This window comes from Rhinolophus ferrumequinum, chromosome 16 (assembly GCF_004115265.2).
Source record: "Rhinolophus ferrumequinum isolate MPI-CBG mRhiFer1 chromosome 16, mRhiFer1_v1.p, whole genome shotgun sequence".
In the NCBI taxonomy this organism is placed as follows: domain Eukaryota; kingdom Metazoa; phylum Chordata; class Mammalia; order Chiroptera; family Rhinolophidae; genus Rhinolophus; species Rhinolophus ferrumequinum.
The window spans coordinates 9,869,610-9,888,678 of NC_046299.1; the positions used below are offsets into that span (position 1 = coordinate 9,869,610).

Here is a 19,069-nt window from a genome sequence, read left to right on the forward strand (position 1 = left end):
AGTATATATTTGGGTTTTTTAAAATCTTAGGCAAAGAAAAGGAGGGGGCACTAATAGTAATTGACCCTTTTGTCAAGTTAGGCTTTTGTTGGAAGAGTGGTTAATCCATATAACATTCATAATTTGGTTTTTAAATGAATGTCAATTAGAGTAACAGTTGGCAAAAGGTATGTTACCTAATCATTGATTTCCTTAATGTTTCAACTCAGTTGTAATACATAAGCTAAAGTTTTTTTCCAAATTGTTGCTTTTTTTTTTTTGAAATTCACTAACCATTGTTTGAGCTGTTCCTCTGGGAAAGTGATCCAAATCTAAGATCTGGAAGTCAAAACTGAAGTGTATGGAGTAGGGGGTAGAGGAAAGCCAGGATAATTGTATGTTGAAAAGTAAAAGTAATCTGTCCAGTTGCTGACTTTGCAGCTGTGCTTAGCTTGCCTGTGGACCTCCCGTTTTGATTCTGCTTTGTTCTGGTGGACTGACGAGTTTGCACAGAGCCTGGTTATCAGGTGATAACTGCTTTTTTGAAGTAAACGAGGTTCTGCTATATACCATGTTTGTCCAACTGGGATTTTTTTTGTTTTCTGTTCATATATCTTTCTCCCTTGGGTTTTTGGTATAAAGAGATATCCAAAACCATCTGGACAAAGAGGGCATGAAATATGGAGCCATATGCAACCGGGCCTCTTCTGAGAATTGATCGTGTATAAATTTCAGATTTTCATAATTCATTTTATTGGTTAAAGAGTTACAAATTGAATTGTTCAACTTGTACGAGTTGAATGTGATTTATGATTACTTTTGCTCACAAAAATGAAGCTAATTCATAAGTCTTAATATAGCTACCCAAATGGAGAATGCCTATGTAATAATTTTAGTTTGCTTATTTTTGAAAAGGACTAAACTTGCCAAAGCATTTTTAGCTAATTTCCTTTGGCTGGGTTGTATGTTAGCATATGGCCCAGCTTGTACTTGGTTATTTAATGAGGATTTGGGTTGGGAAAGGAGTGGTGTGACTAGGAAAATGAAGGGGGATTGATTCAGAAGAGCGTTGATGTGGGAATAGACAAGCCTAGGCAGGTGCAGTAAACCGTGCAGGATACTGACAATCAGATTGGGTGTTGACATTGAATATGGTATTTAGTTTAATACTGCACATTTCATCAAGAAGGCTTAGGAGACTTACCAGGTTATTGAAAATATTACCAACATCTTTGTCCTATTTACTGGCTCTGATCATTTTTATTTGGGTTTCCTTTAAGGCATGTTTTTATTAATGTATCTACCTGTGTGTTAGAATGTCGGGCAAATGCTGTTTTAAAATACTGCTTTTGAGCATTTTTAGTAAAATGATGGGATTAGGATATTCTTCAGAATCTATAGTTTATTAAGTCCAGGAATTATTTTATTTTTATTTTTTTATCAGGGAATATTGGGGAACAGTGTGTTTTTCCAGGATCCCCAGTCATTGTTTTAAATCCAGTGGTGGAGGGCGCAGCTCACCGACCCATGTGGGAATCGAACCGGCGACCTTGGTGTCATGAGCACTGTAATCAACTAAGCTAACTGGCTTCCCATATTTTTTAAAATGGGTGCCTCACTCCTGGGTTGCTTTGCTATTTTTATGTCTTTGGTATGTCAGTCTCTCTCCATTAGAGTGTAAGCTCCATGGGGCAGGGACTTTCTCTTGCTAACTACATGAACCCTAGGACTTAATTAACAATACTTGGCTCGTGATAGATGTCCAATAAATGCTGAATGCATGAATGTGCTTGAGGAGGTGAAGGTAAACGTGTAGTTTAGTCTCCCTCATAAAACCAGAACACCACTTGGTGTTTTACTTGAATATAATTTGATCAGAGTCAAATGGGTGCTTGTTAAAATGCAGATTCTGAGGCTACCCAGTTGTGGTTGAAGGTAATCTGAAATAAAATTAATTAGCATGGGTTCCTTTTTTCCTCTTAGCTCTTGTCAGGAAGAAAACCATACTGGCCGTGGTCACACATTTTCCAGAAAAACAGGTTTTTTGGAGTTCTTGATCTCTGTGATTGCTACCCAGTATAGTTTGTGAAGCATCTTTCAAAGGACTAGGCTGTACTCCTAATGGTGATGTACCTGGGTGTACCCTATAGGAATCATGGCCGTCTTCAAGAAAGTGAGTGATACTGGGCCAGGAGCTGCATAGTTGTGGGGGGGAGGGCGGTATTTTTTTAGGAAGAGGGGTGACCAGCAAAGCAGGATTGCGTTCCTGGACAGGCACATGTGAGTATAATAGACAACGTGCATGTGCCCTTTCTCTTCCCTACCACTGTCAGCTGTTCCTGTGTTACTGTTGAATGGACCTGTGCTCATGATCTGCTCCCTGATGGACTGGAATAGGACAGGTGTTCAAAAGAAAGAATAAGTCGAAATCTAAAATGAAGAAAAAGATCTTGATACTAAACTATTTTTAGGTTCTGGGAGCAATGATCTAGTCAACTATAAACATTTTTAAGTATTTGAAAAATTTTAGACAATCATTTCCAATTTTCAGTAACTTAACCTTAAACTGAAAATTTGTGGATCTGAAAAGCCAAACCAGAAAATATTAAGTATTGGCGAGGATATGGAGAAATTAGAACCCTTGTGCACTGTTGGTGGAATTGTTAAGTGTTTTTGTTGTGAAAAACAATATGGAGGTTCTTCCAAAAATGAAAAATAGAATTACCGTATGATCCAGCAATTGCACTTCTGGGTCTGTAACCAAAAGAACTGAAAACAGATACTTGGAGAGATGCTTGTGCACCCATGTTTATAGCAGCACTAGTCACAAGAGCCAAGAGGTGGAAGCAACCCAAATGTCCCTCAGCAGATTAATAGATAAAATACAGTCATACAAGGGAATATTCAGCCTCAAAAGGGAGGAAATTCTAACACCTGCTACGTCTTGGATGAATCTTGAAGACATCATGCTAAGTGGAATAAGGCAATCACAAAAAGCCAAATACCATGTGATTCCACATCTATGAGGTATATAAAGTAGCCAAACTCCTAGAGACAGAAAGTAGAGTCCTGGTTGCCAGGGACTAGGGGAGCGGGGGTAGGAATTGTTTTAAGGGTACAGTTTTAGATTTGCAAGATGAAAATGTTCTGGAGATGTGTTTCACAGTAACGTGAACGTATGTAACCTACTGAACTGGACACTTAAAATTGGCTACGATGGTCAATTTTATGTTGTGTATTTCATCACAATAATGTATGTGATTTTTTAGCTTATAGGTCACATTCAAAAATAATAATAAAGAGGATAATCATTACTGCTTGGGCCTAGATACTATTTTCCTTTCAGGTTTGGCACTGCTCTTCAAATTCTTCTCATTTTCTCCCCGAGAAAATGAGTCTCCGTGTAAATTTACTCAGCTTCCTGTTTGTCAGGTGACTGTTCTCAAATACTTTTCCTTTTGAGAAACAGTACTCTTCCACATTTTCTTTGCCCCATCAAATGTCCATTTTCTAGGGCAGAATGTAGGCATTTAAGACGTTCAGTGACTTTAAATCTCAGCTAGTCATCCGCTTATGAGTGGATTTCCCCTTGGTTCACATTGCTTTAGGGCGATGGTAATCTCCTGGCATTTTTAATCTAATGGCATAAAAATATTAGACGTGAAGCAATAAGGGGGATCACCAACCTCAGTGATACCAGGAGGTACTAAGTGCCTGCAAAATGGAGCAGGTTATATGGTCTTCATTCCTCAACTGCCATATATCCACTTAGCCTATAAAGTCAAGAATGGTATGTTTGCACTTGGAGAATTTACTGCTGTTTATATTAAGGGTGAAAGAGCTTTCTGGTGACCCTCACTAAAAAAGGTTGAGGTTGGTGGTGGCTGAGCACAGACTTGGCCTCAGCGGGAAAGAGTGTTTGCAGCTGTAAGTAGTGCCTGGCAACACATTTCTACCTGTACGTATAAATCTCTTCAAAATATGGACTGGATCCCAAGTGGCACTTTGATAGCCTGTTATGTAAATGTGTGAGATTGACAGTCACTAAACAAAGTACCTTGGCATTTATGCCTGGGAGCATATGAAAAGGGCTGTTAACAGGTCCTCCTGTGTTTGTCACTAGAGATCATCTGATGACTCTGATAACCAAAAATCTGTGCTATTTGCTTCATCATAAAGGTAACTCCTGTTTAGGAAAACATCTTGGGGCTTCAAGCTGTGGATCTGATGATGGCTCAGCCTCTGGAATTAATGCCTATTTGTGAGAGATGTAAGCTGTAGAGACCGTCTCTAAAATGCACTTAAACAGCTGCTGTGCCAATGACACTCACTAATTTTCAGCTTGCTTGCAAACTCATTTAAACATACGTATGTATATATGCATAGATATGCATGCATACATGTGCATATACACACATATGTTCATGTGTATACACATACATATATGCGCACACATGTATTTTTCCACCCCAAGTATCTTTAAAATCTGAGTTTTCTCCTTTAGGGTGCAAAAATTCACATAATGACTAATATTTCTTTAACACCTGATAAAAATATCAAACTTGTGAGCTGAAGTACATTTTCTGAGAACTTGGTTAGTGTATATCTAGGAAGTAGTGATTCAGGAAAATTTCCATGTGGCTAAAATTTAAGCAAGAACGAAATGATTTGCAGTCCCTGAATTTTTGTCAGATGATTTTTTTATATGTTTACTACCTTTTTTTTTTTTTACTTACTTTCTACAACTACATGTAAAACAGGTATAAAATAGCTTTTTGGTGAGATTTTTGGCTGATCAAAAGGTAGGTGGAAATCATAAATGGGAACATTTTGATCAGTCTTCTCGCTTGAATATTGCTTTCTAGTTCTCAGTTGGGTTTTATGATTTTAAAGAGTTTTAGAGACCAACTTGTAAGCACAGATGAATAACCAGGAGACTTTTAATAAAAGTCATTAAAACTTCCATATTTTTTAATATCAATTAAAAACATAATTTTAAAAATGTTTTTTATTGAATTCTGCCTTATGGGGCTGATTAGTTCATACACTATCCATTGTTTTTAGCAGTAATGAACATTTGTGGGTGTATTATATGATGTCCATAAACTTGAGTAACATAACCTATTGCTTTTACAAAATGAATCTTTTAATTCAGTTTTTATATATCAAAAATGTAAAATGTGTGTTTGTCTTAAAAAGTAGTCATCTGTAATCCTCTTCCCAAATGCCGATTCTTTTGAAGTTATTTTGGGGCACAGTTTATAAACCACACCAGAAAATGGCCCACCGGTTCTATAGCTGTGTCTCTTGTACCCCTCCCCTCTGTGTTTCACCCCTGTATCACCCACCTCATTCTGCCAATTTTCATCAAATACCTTTTGGCAGTTTCCAGAAATCAGTTAGGTCCACAAGCTATTGTTCACTATTAGAAATACCCAGGAGACTGTGACATTCCAAAGAAGTTTTTACAAGGTCTGAGCAGTGGCGGCTGCCCTGGTGCCTGGGTAGAGTGTCTGTGTGGGCCAGCACTTCGTGGGAAATGTGAGTTTCAGTCTGATTGTTCAAAAAGCCCCAGAACAGTGTTATTGTATTATGGTCATAGTTTGTATGTGTACACAAATACATTTTTTTTCTTTTCAGAGGACATTTTTGTAACTAGATTTGAAGGAGGGTCTTGGTTAAGATTCTTGGAAATGCCAAACCCTTTTCTCCTCTAACATTTAAAAATAGCACACAGGTACGGTGTTACAAAGTAGACACCTGGAACAATGATTTTTTTGAAATCATTTTTTTCATGGGTATGAAGTAGTTGTGGAAAGAGCACCAGGAGGCAAGAGACCTGAATTCCAACCAGACTGTGTCACTTGTCCCTGTGACACTGAGTAGTTCCCCAGACTTCCGAGACTCAATTGCTACATCTATAAATTCCTCTATCACGAGGGTCACTGAAGAGCAAAGGAAAATATGTGTGAATGTGCTTTTTAATCCATACAGACGACAACTTTACTAGCAGTTGGTATTCCAGCCCCCGTTACAGGCAGCCTAGAATAGTAGTTAAGACCCCCCCGAGGGTTTGTTAAATGAGAACAGTGTTTAACACAGCTCCTAGAACAGTGCCAGCACATAGTAAATGCTCACTGAAATCTGTTACTATTATTGGTGATACCACCAAGTCTTACCCTCTTTTGTTGTGCACTAGACACATGGTGATTACTAGACTGCTTTAAAATTAAATTTTGTCATTAGAATAATATATATGTGTACAATAGTGTAAAGTCAAATATGAACTCTATAAGTCGATGAAAAAGAGCACTCCTTTTCACCATCCTCTTCCAGGCTTATTCCTCAGAGGCCACCATTTAAAATTTTCAGCTGTTCCTTCAGACGTTTACCACCCGATATCATGAACAATATACATATATGGTTGTTTCTTAATGCAACAATTTTAGAATTTTTCTGCTGAATTCCCATTATGGTAGGTGAGGATTTAGCTGTCTTGCTTTCATTCTCCTCAATCCCCCTCCATCAAATGTATCAAGGCTCATAGTATTTACTAATTGACTATAATTACTGATCACAAGTAGTATATGTTTATGGTTTTCTTTCTTGTGCTGTTTGGATTTTTTCTATGAGTTAGTAATTGTCTGATTTTTCGTGGCTTAGTTTTTTATATACTTGTCACTAATTCTAAGCAAATAACAGCCACAGATTTATCAAATGCTTTTCAGTACAATTTCTAAACATTCTTACTCATCAGACAAGGCTCCTGGGACCATCTCTGTCATGCTTCCCTCTGGACCAGCTGCCCTCACTCTGTCACACACCCATCCTACTAATGGTGGCTTTGCTTCTCTCCCTTATTGGGTCCCCTTTCCCCAAGAGCCTGTGTTTTCCTCCCTTTTTGCGGTTTCTCATTTTGTTGCAGCGTATCCTCCAGTAGCTTTCCAAGAAGTTCAGTGACAATTTGATTTCTGAACCTTAGAAGGTGACCTGTTTTTGATCTTGTAATTTAAAACTTTTTTAAAACAATTTTGTTGAGATATAATTTGTATACCATTGAGTTCACCCATTTAAGGTGCACAGTTAGATGGTTTTCAGTATATTTACAGAGTTGTGCAACCATTGCCATAATCTTAGAACTTTTTGATCATCCCAAAAGAAAACTTGTACCTATATAACAGTCAGTCACTCCTTGTTTTCCCCTGCCCTCAAGGCTTACGTAACCACGAATCTGCTTTGTGTCTCTACAGATCTGCCTATTTTGGATTTTATATAAATGTGATCATACAATATATGATACTCCATAATGTTCTTTCATCTAACATGACATTTTTTAGGTTCATGTTGTAGCATGCATCAGGACTTCAGTTCTTTTTATGGCCGAATAATAGTCTATTATATGGATATAGCACACTTTTTTATCCATTCATCAGCTGATGGACATTTGGCTTGTTTCCACTTTTTGGCTGTTATCAGTTATGGGCGGCCGGTTAGCTCAGTTGGTTAGAGCGCGGTGCTGTTAACCACAAGGTTGCCATTTCGATCCCCACATGGGCCACTGTGAGCTGCGCCCTCCACAACTAGATTGAAACAACTACTTGACTTGAAGCTGATGGGTCCTGGAAAAACACACTTAAAATAAATGAAAGTTTAAAAAACAATAATAATGCAGTTACGAACATTTGTGTAGAAGTTTTAGTGTGGACGTTTGTTTTTATTTCTCTTGCTTGGGTAGATACATGGAAGTAGAATTTCTGAGTTATATGGTAATTCCATGTCTAACTTTTTGCGGACCTGCCCAACTATTTCCAAAGGGGCTCCAGCATTTTACATTCTCAACTCATAGGTGATTTTACAAACAGCTTTATCCAGGTATAATTGGCATATAATGAAATGCACATATATAAAGTATGTGAATTAAAGTGATTTTTTTTGTTGTTTTTTTTTTTGGAAAGCAGAGCAGAAACTTTACTCTTTGATGAAGGAATGCAGAAAGCTGAGCTCATGCTATAAAGGTATCTTCTCCACGATTTAAAATAATTTAAGTTTTGACCTATGTATACACCTGTTAACCATCACCACAATCGAGATAATGAACGTATCCATCACCCCAAAACTTTCCTTGTGCTGCTTTGAAATCCATCCTTTCCACCACCCCAACCCACCCTATTATCCCCAAGCAACACTCATCTACTTTCTGTCAGATAAGATTTAGTCTGCTTTTCTAGAAATCGATGTAAATGTAATCCTACAGTATGTATCCCTTTTTGTGTGGCTTTTTTCACTGAGCATAGTTGAGATTCATCCATATTGTTGAATATATGAATAACTCATTATTATTTTATTGCTTCTGTCGTACCACAATTTGTTTATCCATTCAGCTGTTGATGGACATTTGGGTTGTTTCCAGTTTAGGGATATTACAAATAAAGATGCTATGAACCTTCACTTACTAGTCTTTGTATAGACCTAGGCTTTTGTTTTTTCTTGGGTAAATTCCTAGAAGTGGAATGTTTGCATTCTATGGTAGGTGTGTGTGTGAATTCTAAAGAAACTTCCAAACTGTTTTCCAGAGTGGTTGCACCATCTTATGTTCCCACCAGCAGTGTGCTCTTTGTAAGTTTTTTGGAGATTGTCTACATTTTGACATTTCATGCTGGTGTACTTTGTTGTAGGTCTGGCATTGGGCCCACGCTATGGGCTCTTTCAAATTGGAGATGTTTTCTTCAATCTGGGCAATTTTCTTGAATCATAGCTTTAATTTCTTCCCCACTGTTTTCTCTGCAATGTCTTTCTGGAACTCCCATTACTTGGACTGATTCTCTCATTTTTTTTCTCTCTCCTACTGTACATGTCTTCATTATCCTAATTTTTAGGAGATTTTCTTGACTTTTTCTTTTAACCCCTTTTTTGAAATGTTTTGTTGCCACTTTATTTTTATATTCCAAGCTGTCTTTCTTGTTTTCTGGATGCAATAACTTCTCTCTCTCTCTAAGATAATTACAGTTTTAAAAAAGACTTAAAAGTTTTAAAAAAGATTTAAAAGAGCTGTCTTTCTCCTGAAGTCTTACCTTCCATGTGTTGTGATTTCTCTCTCTCTGTGTCTCTCTCTCTGTCTCATGAGGGAGGCATTCCTGAAATGGCTGTGATCCTTGAATATTTCTCATCTTTGAGAGGGAGGGTCAAAAGCTCTTGGAAGCTGTATGTGTGAAAGAGGCCTGTGGACAGTGTATTTCTCTGGATTTAGTTAGGTGTGCTGGCTTTGGGGAACCCTAAAGGTTAATATCTATCATGTTTTGTTTATTTATTTGGAGAGAGAGATTAAATTTTTCTAGGACAACTGGCTGCTGGCCTTCTGGGCACAGGGAGGGGAAGAAGCCTCACAGTTCGAGACGCAGACCTTCACTCAGCTCTCCTTGTAAAGCCCAGGGCCTCATCTGCACGTCAGCTCAGCCAGGGGTCCCCAAGACCACGACCTCTGTGACTCCATATTTCCCACAATGATTTCTGGTTTCCTGGGGTGGGGTGGCAGGTCGCCTGAGGCCTTGTACAGACCACTTTCCAACCACTGTTGGTTGAAATCTCCATTATCGCTCCTTTTTCCATACACCTTGCCCAGGTGGGTCTACACCTTATTTTAAAAATACACCTTATTTTTAATGTCTTCCCTGTTATCTTAGTGGAGTTTTGGGAGAGAGGAGACACGTATTTCTTCTTTGGATGCTTAATACATTTTTGTTGAGTGCTTACTGTATGACAGGCACCCTTCTAGGTGCTGCGACAGCAAAGCTTAGATTCCAGGGAGAATGGAAGGTAGGGTGGAAGTAGGGACTGCACAGAGAAACAGACAACACACGTACTAAGTAACATATACTATGGTAGGACGTGCTATGCAGAAACATATGGGAGGGTTGGAGGAAAAACAGGCAAGAGGGTGGGGTTGCCAAGTTAAACACAAATGGGATGACATTTGGATAAAAAGACCTGAAGAAACTGAGGGCGTGTGCATGCACGCACCCAGATGCAGTATTCAAGCCAGTGCCAAGGTTGGCAGGCACAGACGAGCGAGGTGGGCAGTGGGAAAGGCAGTCAGGGGAAAATGCAGGTCTCATCAGTCTTTCTAAGGTCTTGGGCTTTGTCTTGGGGCAACAGGGGGAGCCCCCATGCAGAGTGTAGAGCACAGGGTTGATATGATGAGACTCCCCTTGTTTCGAAACGATCACTCTGGCTGCTGTGTTTAGAACAGATGACAGTGAGGTGGAGGCCAGGCGCGCTGGGAGCAGGCTGCTGCCCTCATCCAGGCAGCGTGAATGAGGATGATGGGAGTGGAGATGGAGACGGTGGGAGCGTGGGCTTCTGGGTTCAGTTTGAAAGCAGAACCTGCAGGAATTACTTGTGGATTAGATGTGAGCTGTGAGAAAAAGGATGATCAGGAATGATTCCAAGATAACTGGTCTGAGCAACTGGAAGGTCGAGTTGCCTTTCATTGAGACAGGAAGGCTGCAGGTGGGGCACGTGAGGGCAGGAAGAGGAGGGTCCCCTTTGGACACCGTCAGTTTGAGATGTCTTATGAGGTGACCAAGAGGAGATGTCGAGCAGGCAGGCCCAGGCTGAAGATATGAAAGTGGGAGTTCCGTGGTATAAAAACGGTATTTGATATGGGACTTCGGGTGATAATGATGTGTCACGTGGGGTCGTCAGTTGTAACAAAAGTGCCCCTCAAAGGTGAGGAAGGTTGATAATGGGGGCATATATGGGAGACCTCTGTACTTTCTGTTTAATCTTGCTGTGAACCTAAAACTGCTCTACAAAGATAACATCTGTTTTGAAGAAGTGGTGTTAAAATCCACACGACTCAGTAAGGTGGTCAAAGGAGTACATGTACAAAAGAAGAGAGGAGGTCCACAGACTAAGTGTGTGGTGATTGCATTGAAGAGGAAAGGGAGGTGGAGGTGGGAAAAGCAAATGTGACAGAGGGAAAACCAGGAGAGCGTGGTGTCCTGGAAGTCAAAGGAAGAAAGTGGTTCAAGAGGGAGGAAGGATCGACAGGGTCAATCCTGACAGTGGGTCCAGCAAGATGGAGTCAGAACGGACCGTTAGGTTTCCCAAGGCGGAAGTCATCATGACCTTGCAAGAGCAGTTCACATGTGGATGGGAGTCAGAGCAGAGAGAGTTTAGGAAGGTGGGAGGAGCTGAACGGGACACACTGGGTACAGACAACGCATGTGAGGCACTCTGCTGCAAAGTTCTGTAATGATAGGGCAAGAGAGGAGTTTTGTGTTTGTTTTGAGATTGGAGAAATACAAGTCTGACTGCATGCCAATATAATTCATCTGCCTCGCTTAGCAGGCATCCCAATATAATCTAAAATGTACATAAAGGTCTTCCTTTTTAGGTGCCTCTCCATGGATGCAGCAGCACGGCCTAAGACAGAATGCCGTATGTCAGGAAGACCACTGTCTGTGACTGAGGAAATATCACTTCAGGTCACATTCTGGCTAAAGCTGTCTGGGCCTCAATTTCCTGATCTGCGGCATAATATGCTCATCCTCAAGGACCCCTCCAGCTGTGATATGGAATGAATGTGTGACTTGAATTGCAAGGGAGATCAAAGATGGGAAAGGCAATCCTGTCTGTGTGCTCCTTCCATGGGAAATTAAGAGTTTAAAGAAAGCAAAACTAATATTGGAAAATGTGGGTTTAAATATTTATAGATGAAACCCAGCAGAAATTTTGACTTGTTTCCAACTACCGATTCTCCTCTTCCTGATTTAAAAGTATATACACTACAGAACTTTTTCCAAACAGGAAAACATAATAATAGAAATTAAACTCAACCATTATCCCATATATCCATCATCTGGAGATAAATACAGACAGACCTCAGAGATATTGTGGGTCCGGTTTCAGACCACCACAATAACGTGAATATTGCAACAAAGTGAATCATAATCTTTTCGCTGGTGGAGACGCTTATCTTCAATCTTAAAAAACACACATCTATAATGTGCAATGAAGCAAAGCACAATAAAATGTATGCCTGTACTAGTAACATTTTGGTATAGTTTCTCACAAGCTTTCTATACATAAATCTATTGTATTTTCTCCCCTCCCTGACAGAAGCTTTTCTCTGTATTTGTATCCCAGTTTTTGCAATGAAAGCTTCATCATGTTCCCACATCACCAAATATTCTTTACACAATTCTTACAACTAAGTAAGAATAGACTACTATAACTTAATCATTCCATCAATGGGTTTTTATAGCTACCATAAATAGCACTGATACAAGAAGTATTATGATGTTCAACTTTACACATAAATCTTTCCATCTCTTATTTTTTCTTTGGCATAAATTACCAGTTGTAGAATTATTCACTGGTCCAATGGGTATAAACATTTTGAAGGTTCTTATACATGTTGCCAAATACGCATCTTAACACATCTGCTTCGCTTGCCTTCCGGAGAAGTAGCAATTTACTTTCCATCCTTCACTGCGTGTGTCAGTCGCATCACTGTTACTAAGCCTGCCAACTTTCTATAGTTTCTTTTAAGAATGCCACTTACGGCTAAAGTTTATTGTTTGTTAAAACAGCACTGTAGGGAGAATAAGAGTAATTCAGATTCCAGTAAATTTTGTGTGCCTACATGTGCTGGGCACAGTGCCAGGTGCTCTCTTGTTTATTGAGAGTGAATGCCACACCCTCAGAATGTAGGTGGCAACCTCTCCTTGTCCAATCTTACGAGGCTATGAGGCTGTTTGGGGACTGCTGGTCTGCTATACGGCCTGGATGGGTATCCAGATCTCTTAAGTCAGACATTTATTTATTTACTTATTGTATTATATCTCACCTGCCCCCAAATGGACTAGAATAGTCTTTACAAGAGAATTGAAAATATATTTTATTATAAGAAACTCTCTAATCTATTCACAGCTTACCAATTTTTAAAAGGTCTGAGTAGAATAAGAAATATTGAACTCTAAAGTCTATGGTTTCTGAAATTCTGCTTTACCAGAAGATATCTTGGTCTCTCGTTCCTTGCCTGGTCTGAATGACGGTTGTTCAACCAAAGGTGGGACCAGCAGGGGTAGGAAGGAGCCAAAATCCTTGTTCTCTTCTTGCCCAGACTGGCTGCGGTGTTTGTGAAGGCTTGAGAGGAGCTACAGAGTGAGGGATGCTTTGTAGGGCAGGCATCTTCAGCTCATGTAAAACACAGGCTGAACTGAATCATGTGCTGTGTGTGTGTGTTTTCTTTTGGCAAGCCTTAGGAACAGTGAGATTCTATACTTTTATACTTGGTCTTTTAGACAGTGCACGCTGAAAACTGGCTCTTAGATCTTTAGACATAATAAAACAGACACTTACAGCAATTTCAGGACAGTCTTTGCCTGTCCTGAAACAAATTTTAAACTGTATACATTAAACCTTCACCATGGGTCTTTATTTTTATACTTACTATCTGATATGCTAACGGGACAGTAAAAGTGATTTGAGGCTGTTCTGTTTTCACTTTATTTCAGAAAGTCCTGGCCACTTTCTATCTAGCTCAGGAGAGACTCATAAGGATGTCGCAGGCCACATAGGGTTTTTTCCAGGGCGGCAGGAGAGGACCTGGCAACCTGCATAACAATTAGCTATGCCAAACTCTTCACCTATCGTACCTGCCTCCTTATTTCCCGGGTTAGGATTACTTGCAATTTTGGGGGGAGGGGTACCGCACAAATTCCCCTGTCATTGTTATAAGAATGCAGCGACCTCATCTGGATCCAGGACTCTGCCAGAGTTTAAAAGTCTGACTCTTACAAAAGGTGAAACTGTTGCCTGTAGTCGAAATATCACATCTTGATTCCATTACTACGGAGTGGAGGCTTGATCCCCCGTGGGGGCCCACAGCAGGAGACGTTTTTTTAAATGGAGCTTTTCGGCTGGATTCTGACGCGGTTCCTAATCACGGGGGTCTCCTCGAGTTGCAGCTGAAAACCCCTGTAACCTTTATGATCCGGAAAAGCCTCTCCGCGCAGCAGATGGGTCAAGTATTTAGAAATACTCCGAGGAATGGCTTTGAGAGGAGCAGGGTATGGAGAGCAATGAGAAGCAATCCCAGCAATGAGAAGGCCAGAGACGGGGTGGAACTGGGACTAAGAGGGTGGGGAGCGGGAGGGAGGAAAAATTAGCGGAATGGGAAGCTCAGAATAGAAGATATAAAAGAAAGTGCCAACTAGTGAAAATACTGCAAAAGGATGGGTGGAGGGGGGGCCAACGACGGGGGATCGTTTTAGAAAAATAACAATTAGTACAGCTAAAAATAAAGAGCAATTTAGAGACAAAGCCAGATACACAAGGAGAAAAAAATAAGACTCGCCAGAAAGACAATTCCTCGCAAAGCAAATGCTCAAGAAAGTGGGGCTAATGACATCCCTTCTTGGGCTGTTTTTCAGAAGAAAATGAGATAATAGAGCGGGGAGTGGGGCGGGCGGGGCTGAGCAGGTGACTGACTGGCGGCGGGAGAGGAAAAATCAGAGCCACAGCACTGTCGAGCGCTGAGCGCAAAGGCCCTTCCGGAAGGTACGCCACGTGTCCTCAAAGTTAGAGAAGTGTCCCCGCCAGCCTGTGTGCGGGGCAGAGGCATCGCTCTTCGCTGGAACCCATAAGCTGCCTACAGAATTCCCCCGAGGTCCGCCTCTGGAGCCTCAAGGCCGAGGGCAGAGGGCGCCCACCCGCGGCGGCTCGGCTCGCTCCGCTCGCGGGTAGTGCGGCCACGACCCTGGCGACGCCCCCACTGGCGTTCGCCGCAGTGGGAAGGGCCAGCGCCCACGGAGTCGCGGGGCGGGCAGGTCCCGGAGCGCTGGGATCCTGGATGCCGGGGGCAAGGAAGAGAAGGCCTTGGGCCGCGCCCGGGTTTTGCAGAATCGCGGGCCCTTGGCTTCCCGGTCTGTGAACTCCCCGGTGACCCCCGGCCCCCGCCGCTCCGCGAAGGCGCGCGACGCCCAGAAGCGCGGTACACCCGCGGCGCCGTGCCCGTTTCTCGGGCTGCAGGGAGCGGGCGGGAGGCTGGGATGGACAGAGGCGGACGGGCGGGGCCCAGAGCGGCATCTCCCGCTCGCCCTGGAGCGGCGAGGGGCCCCCGGACGCGCGAACCTCCCGGGCAGGGTTCCTAAGTCCTGGGCGGCGCGGGCTCTTTCCGGGAGAGCGCGAGGCATCCCCCGCACCGGGCCGTGGCGGCGCTTGGAAGTCTCTTGGGACCATCCTGACCCGTCCTGGCACCCGGGGCGGGACCGCGGGGGCCCCCGCAGGGTGGGCGGGCAGGGCTCCCTGAGCGCGCCACGCGGCGTGTGGTGGGGCGCGCGGCGGGGCGGGGGCCGGGCGCGCCGGGGCGGCGCTGATCCGGCTCCTCCCCTCCCCGGCCTGCTCCTCCTCGCCTTCCTCCAGCTCCGCGGCAGCGCCGCCCGCCTGCTCCTCTTTCCTCCCCGGGGCGCCCGCCGCGATGTTTAACCGCGCGGTGAGCCGACTCAGCAGGAAGCGACCGCCGTCAGGTAAGCGGTCCCGGGGACTTGCGGGCTGGGGCCCCGGGCGCCGCGAGGAGCGGTCCGCGCATCCTACCCTCCCGCCTGTGCTCGGGCGCGGCTCGGCGATGTCGCCCCGACGACAACCTTGGCTGACCGCGCCACTTCTCCCTGCGCCGTCCAGCATCACTGCGGTTCCAGCCGCGGCGGGAGCGCAGAGCCCCGAGAGGCGCACGGGGGAGGAAGTTTGGCTGAAAGGAGGAACAACGGCAGTTTTATTTTTACTGATTGTCTGGGAGAAAAAGGAGATCCAAAACACCCCCAAACTTTGCAGTTAGCGTGGACTGTAGATTTCGAAAGCAGAACGGCGCGCGGGTCCCCCCCAGTTCTGGAGTTCTCTGCCTGTGCTGAGAGCGCTGGTGCGAAAGATGCTTGCACGGCGTGCGGAGGAGGCTCGGCTGGGTCCCCCGCATCCGACTGGGCGTCAGGGCCTGGGTTGCCGGGCGCCCTCAGTTCTGCCCCGTGGAGCCGAGCTGGGCCGCGAGGGAACGTGAACACCAGGGTGGAGAAGGACACCTCTGTAGTTTGCGGCAGGGAATCGCTGACATTACAAAGGATTCGGCTTGGCTGTCACTCTGGGCCAGCCTGAGCCACAATTTGGGGCTACCTGATAGGACAAAAAACCCCACGGTGGAGATGAAACCATACCCTTAATTACAACCTTTTTGTTCGTAATGATAGCTGCGCCTTTTTGAGCGCTTAATGTGGCCCAGGCCTGTGCTCACACCCCGGTCTGTGAGTTCTCCCTTCACTCTTAGCACAACCTCATGAGACAGGTATTGCTATGGCCACTTCACAGAGGAGGGAGCGGGAGTTGTCAGGTAACTTGCCCCAGATCACACAGTAAGTAGCTTATGTGATGGGGAATCTTTCAAATGCAGGTTTGCCTGACTCTGGAGTTCAGAGGCTTTTCTGCGGCCTCCCACTCCAAGAGTCACTTTTGCATAGCAAGAGTCTGTACTCATTGGTCCCTACCCTCTTTTCATCTAATATCATATTTTATCAGGGGCGTTGTGGTTAGGAGGATGGCCTGGAACCAGACTGGCTGGGTCCGGAATCTCCACCACTTAGGAGCAGGGGAACCCCTCTGTCTGCGCAGAATAAGGATCTGCAGAATGGAATAATCATAGCTACCCTTCTTTGAGGACTTAATTCGAGCTGGTTTCCCATATCAAGTTATGCAAATCATTGCATTTAATATTTAGGACAAGCCCAATAAAGTAGAACTTCATAGGGTTATTGTAAGTGTTAGTTGTCATGTAAACCTTACTTTGCTGCCTGTAGGTCAAAGCAGCCCCTTATGAGTGTTCATTTTAGCCGTTTCCCATTGTTGGATAGTCCCAGACCTGTGGAGTGGTGGTCAGAGCCTGTACTGTGCAGTTAAACTCCTGGTTTCCACTCTATCTTTCAGCAACCTTGGGCAAGTTACTTGACCTGTGAGCCAACCGCTAAATTATCGGGAAATTTGGCGCTGGTGCTAAACCATCCCTAGCCTGAAATTGGCTATCATTGGCTATTTACGCCATGGAAACCAGGAATGGTAAAAGTCAAGCTTTTTTTCCCCCCTAGGAGAGCTGGTTTACCAATACACCTCTGCATTAGTTTCCCCATCTGTAAATTGGGTTTCATAGAGTTTGTAGGATTATATACACTAAAACATATGAAGTCCCTAGTACAATGCCTGGCACATAATAAGTGAGTAATGGTTAGCTAGCTGTTTTCTTTCCCCCTTTTTCTATTATCATAGAGCCGCTGTGAACACCCCTGTGCAGGTTATTCATTGCTTTGGATCATTTTGGGGTTGAAATCTTCCAAATAAAGCAACTGAATTATGGTACAGACATGGTTTTAGGGTACTGTTGCATGTGGGCAGGTTGCACCTCAGAAAGACTGGGGACAGTTTTAGGGACACCAGTGGGATGTACCTTTTTCGGGGCAACAAATTTTAAGACTGCTGAAATCTGGTTAGGTCACAGATAGATCGGCAGCTAAAAATCATGGGTTGGTAGTGGATGCCTGGCGTCCAAGAGCCCAATTTCCTTACAGTTTTTAGGTTTAAAGTCAACCCCTTTGATGGGAAAGGACCAATGAGCCTCTGCCGGTTTGGTGATCACTACTCAGCAGCAGGAAAAGAAGGAACTGAGTGAGAACGGGGGAATGTGGGCCCCCAGGAGAGGCGGAGGTACTAAGAAGCCAGCCAAGTGATCCATGGGACCTGTACTGTTGGTTTGGGTTTGGGTTTTTTTTGTTGGGGAGGGGGTGATTTTAAATGAATTTTCCTAAAGTAACTCTCCAAATTGTGTAAGCTTCCAGCCCCAGAAAAGCAGGATCCGCCCCTGCTGGACCTCTGTTTTGGACCTGGCTGCAGTCCTGTCTTTTGGTGCCTTTTACTCTAGACTTTTCCTGCATTTCAGCAAAATCATATTGGAGACAATGTTTTTAAGCTGAGGGTTTGGCGTTCCCAACCCCTAATTCCAAGGTTCCAAGTGTGATTCCCTTAGTCTCCTTTCTGAGGTTTCTCGAAGTGTGTTCACCAACCACTTGGAGTAAAGGAGGGAGGAGCTTGATAAAATGCAGCTTTCTGGGCCATGCCTGGGACCCTTCCATTCAATCTCGGGGACTGAGGTGGAAAGGAGAGTGGCTGCATTTCCACAGCGCCCCACTGAAATGCAAGGACCCCCTGCAGGATTCTGCCCACCCACCCTGCCCCTGTCATGACGACCTGCACCATTGAGGGTAACGGCAATGCTGCTTAGTTGAAAAACCACAGCCCTCTACCCGCCGTGACCAAGACCATCAGGGAAATCCCCACCCTGCCAGCCAGGCCTGGGCCCTCCTTCTGGGGCCTGTTATACATTATCCCATTAAACCTTTGGGACCAGTTTCAGATTTATTGCTGGGCTTAAGTTTTTATTTAAAGCTGACAGTTGACATAGCAATTTAATGTCTTTGTTTTAACAATCCAGCCACAGAGTGTCTTGGCCTCTGGGGAAACTTTCCCTGCAGAATGTCACTGGCCCCCTCCTGCAGGTTCAGGGAGAGAAGAGCAGGGACAGAGATAGTGGGCGGGCTGGGCCCAGGGGTGTCCTCTTATTCCGGTGTGGTCAGGCCACAGCCAGCTGAGTCCGTGCTGACCTCTCCGAGCATCTCCATTGGCAGCTTGTAGACTCGTGCGTGGAGGTGCCAATGACGCTGCATTTACCTTCATTGACTGTATTTGAACTGACGTCTCCTTTCCTCCCTGTTAGGAATTTTGGAAACTTAGGCAGATGCCCATTTTCTGGGGCTTCCGGGGTGAACTGAGTCACTTCCCCCTTGGGGTTGAGTAATCCCCTCGGCCCCCTGACCCTGGGCTCTGGGAACTTGCTGTTTAAATTGTAACTAAATTTACTCTCACCAGTTTCTTCTGCTTCCCCTAGATAGCTCTCCACAGCCACTGCTGGAGGGATGGCTGTGGGAGCCGAGGGGGCCCAGGCAGGCAACAGCAGCAGCTCCTCGATAAGAGCTGTCAGGAGGCGTCCCCAGGA

The 19,069-nt window shown here is 44.0% G+C and overlaps 1 protein-coding gene across 2 annotated transcripts in view; it reads left to right on the plus strand.

The window, feature by feature from the left end:
- Window positions 1–14,588: 14,588 nt before the first annotated feature.
- RGS10 (regulator of G protein signaling 10) overlaps window positions 14,589–19,069 on the plus strand; it is a 39,009-nt gene continuing 34,528 nt past the window's right edge. The window contains exons 1-2 of one of the 2 annotated variants that reach the window (XM_033131301.1): window positions 14,589–14,977; window positions 15,409–15,512. In XM_033131301.1, coding sequence (XP_032987192.1) covers window positions 15,464–15,512 — 49 coding nt within the window. In that variant the 5' untranslated portion in view covers window positions 14,589–14,977; window positions 15,409–15,463. The remainder of the gene's footprint in view (window positions 14,978–15,408; window positions 15,513–19,069) is intronic. The other variant, XM_033131299.1, reaches the window with a different exon arrangement.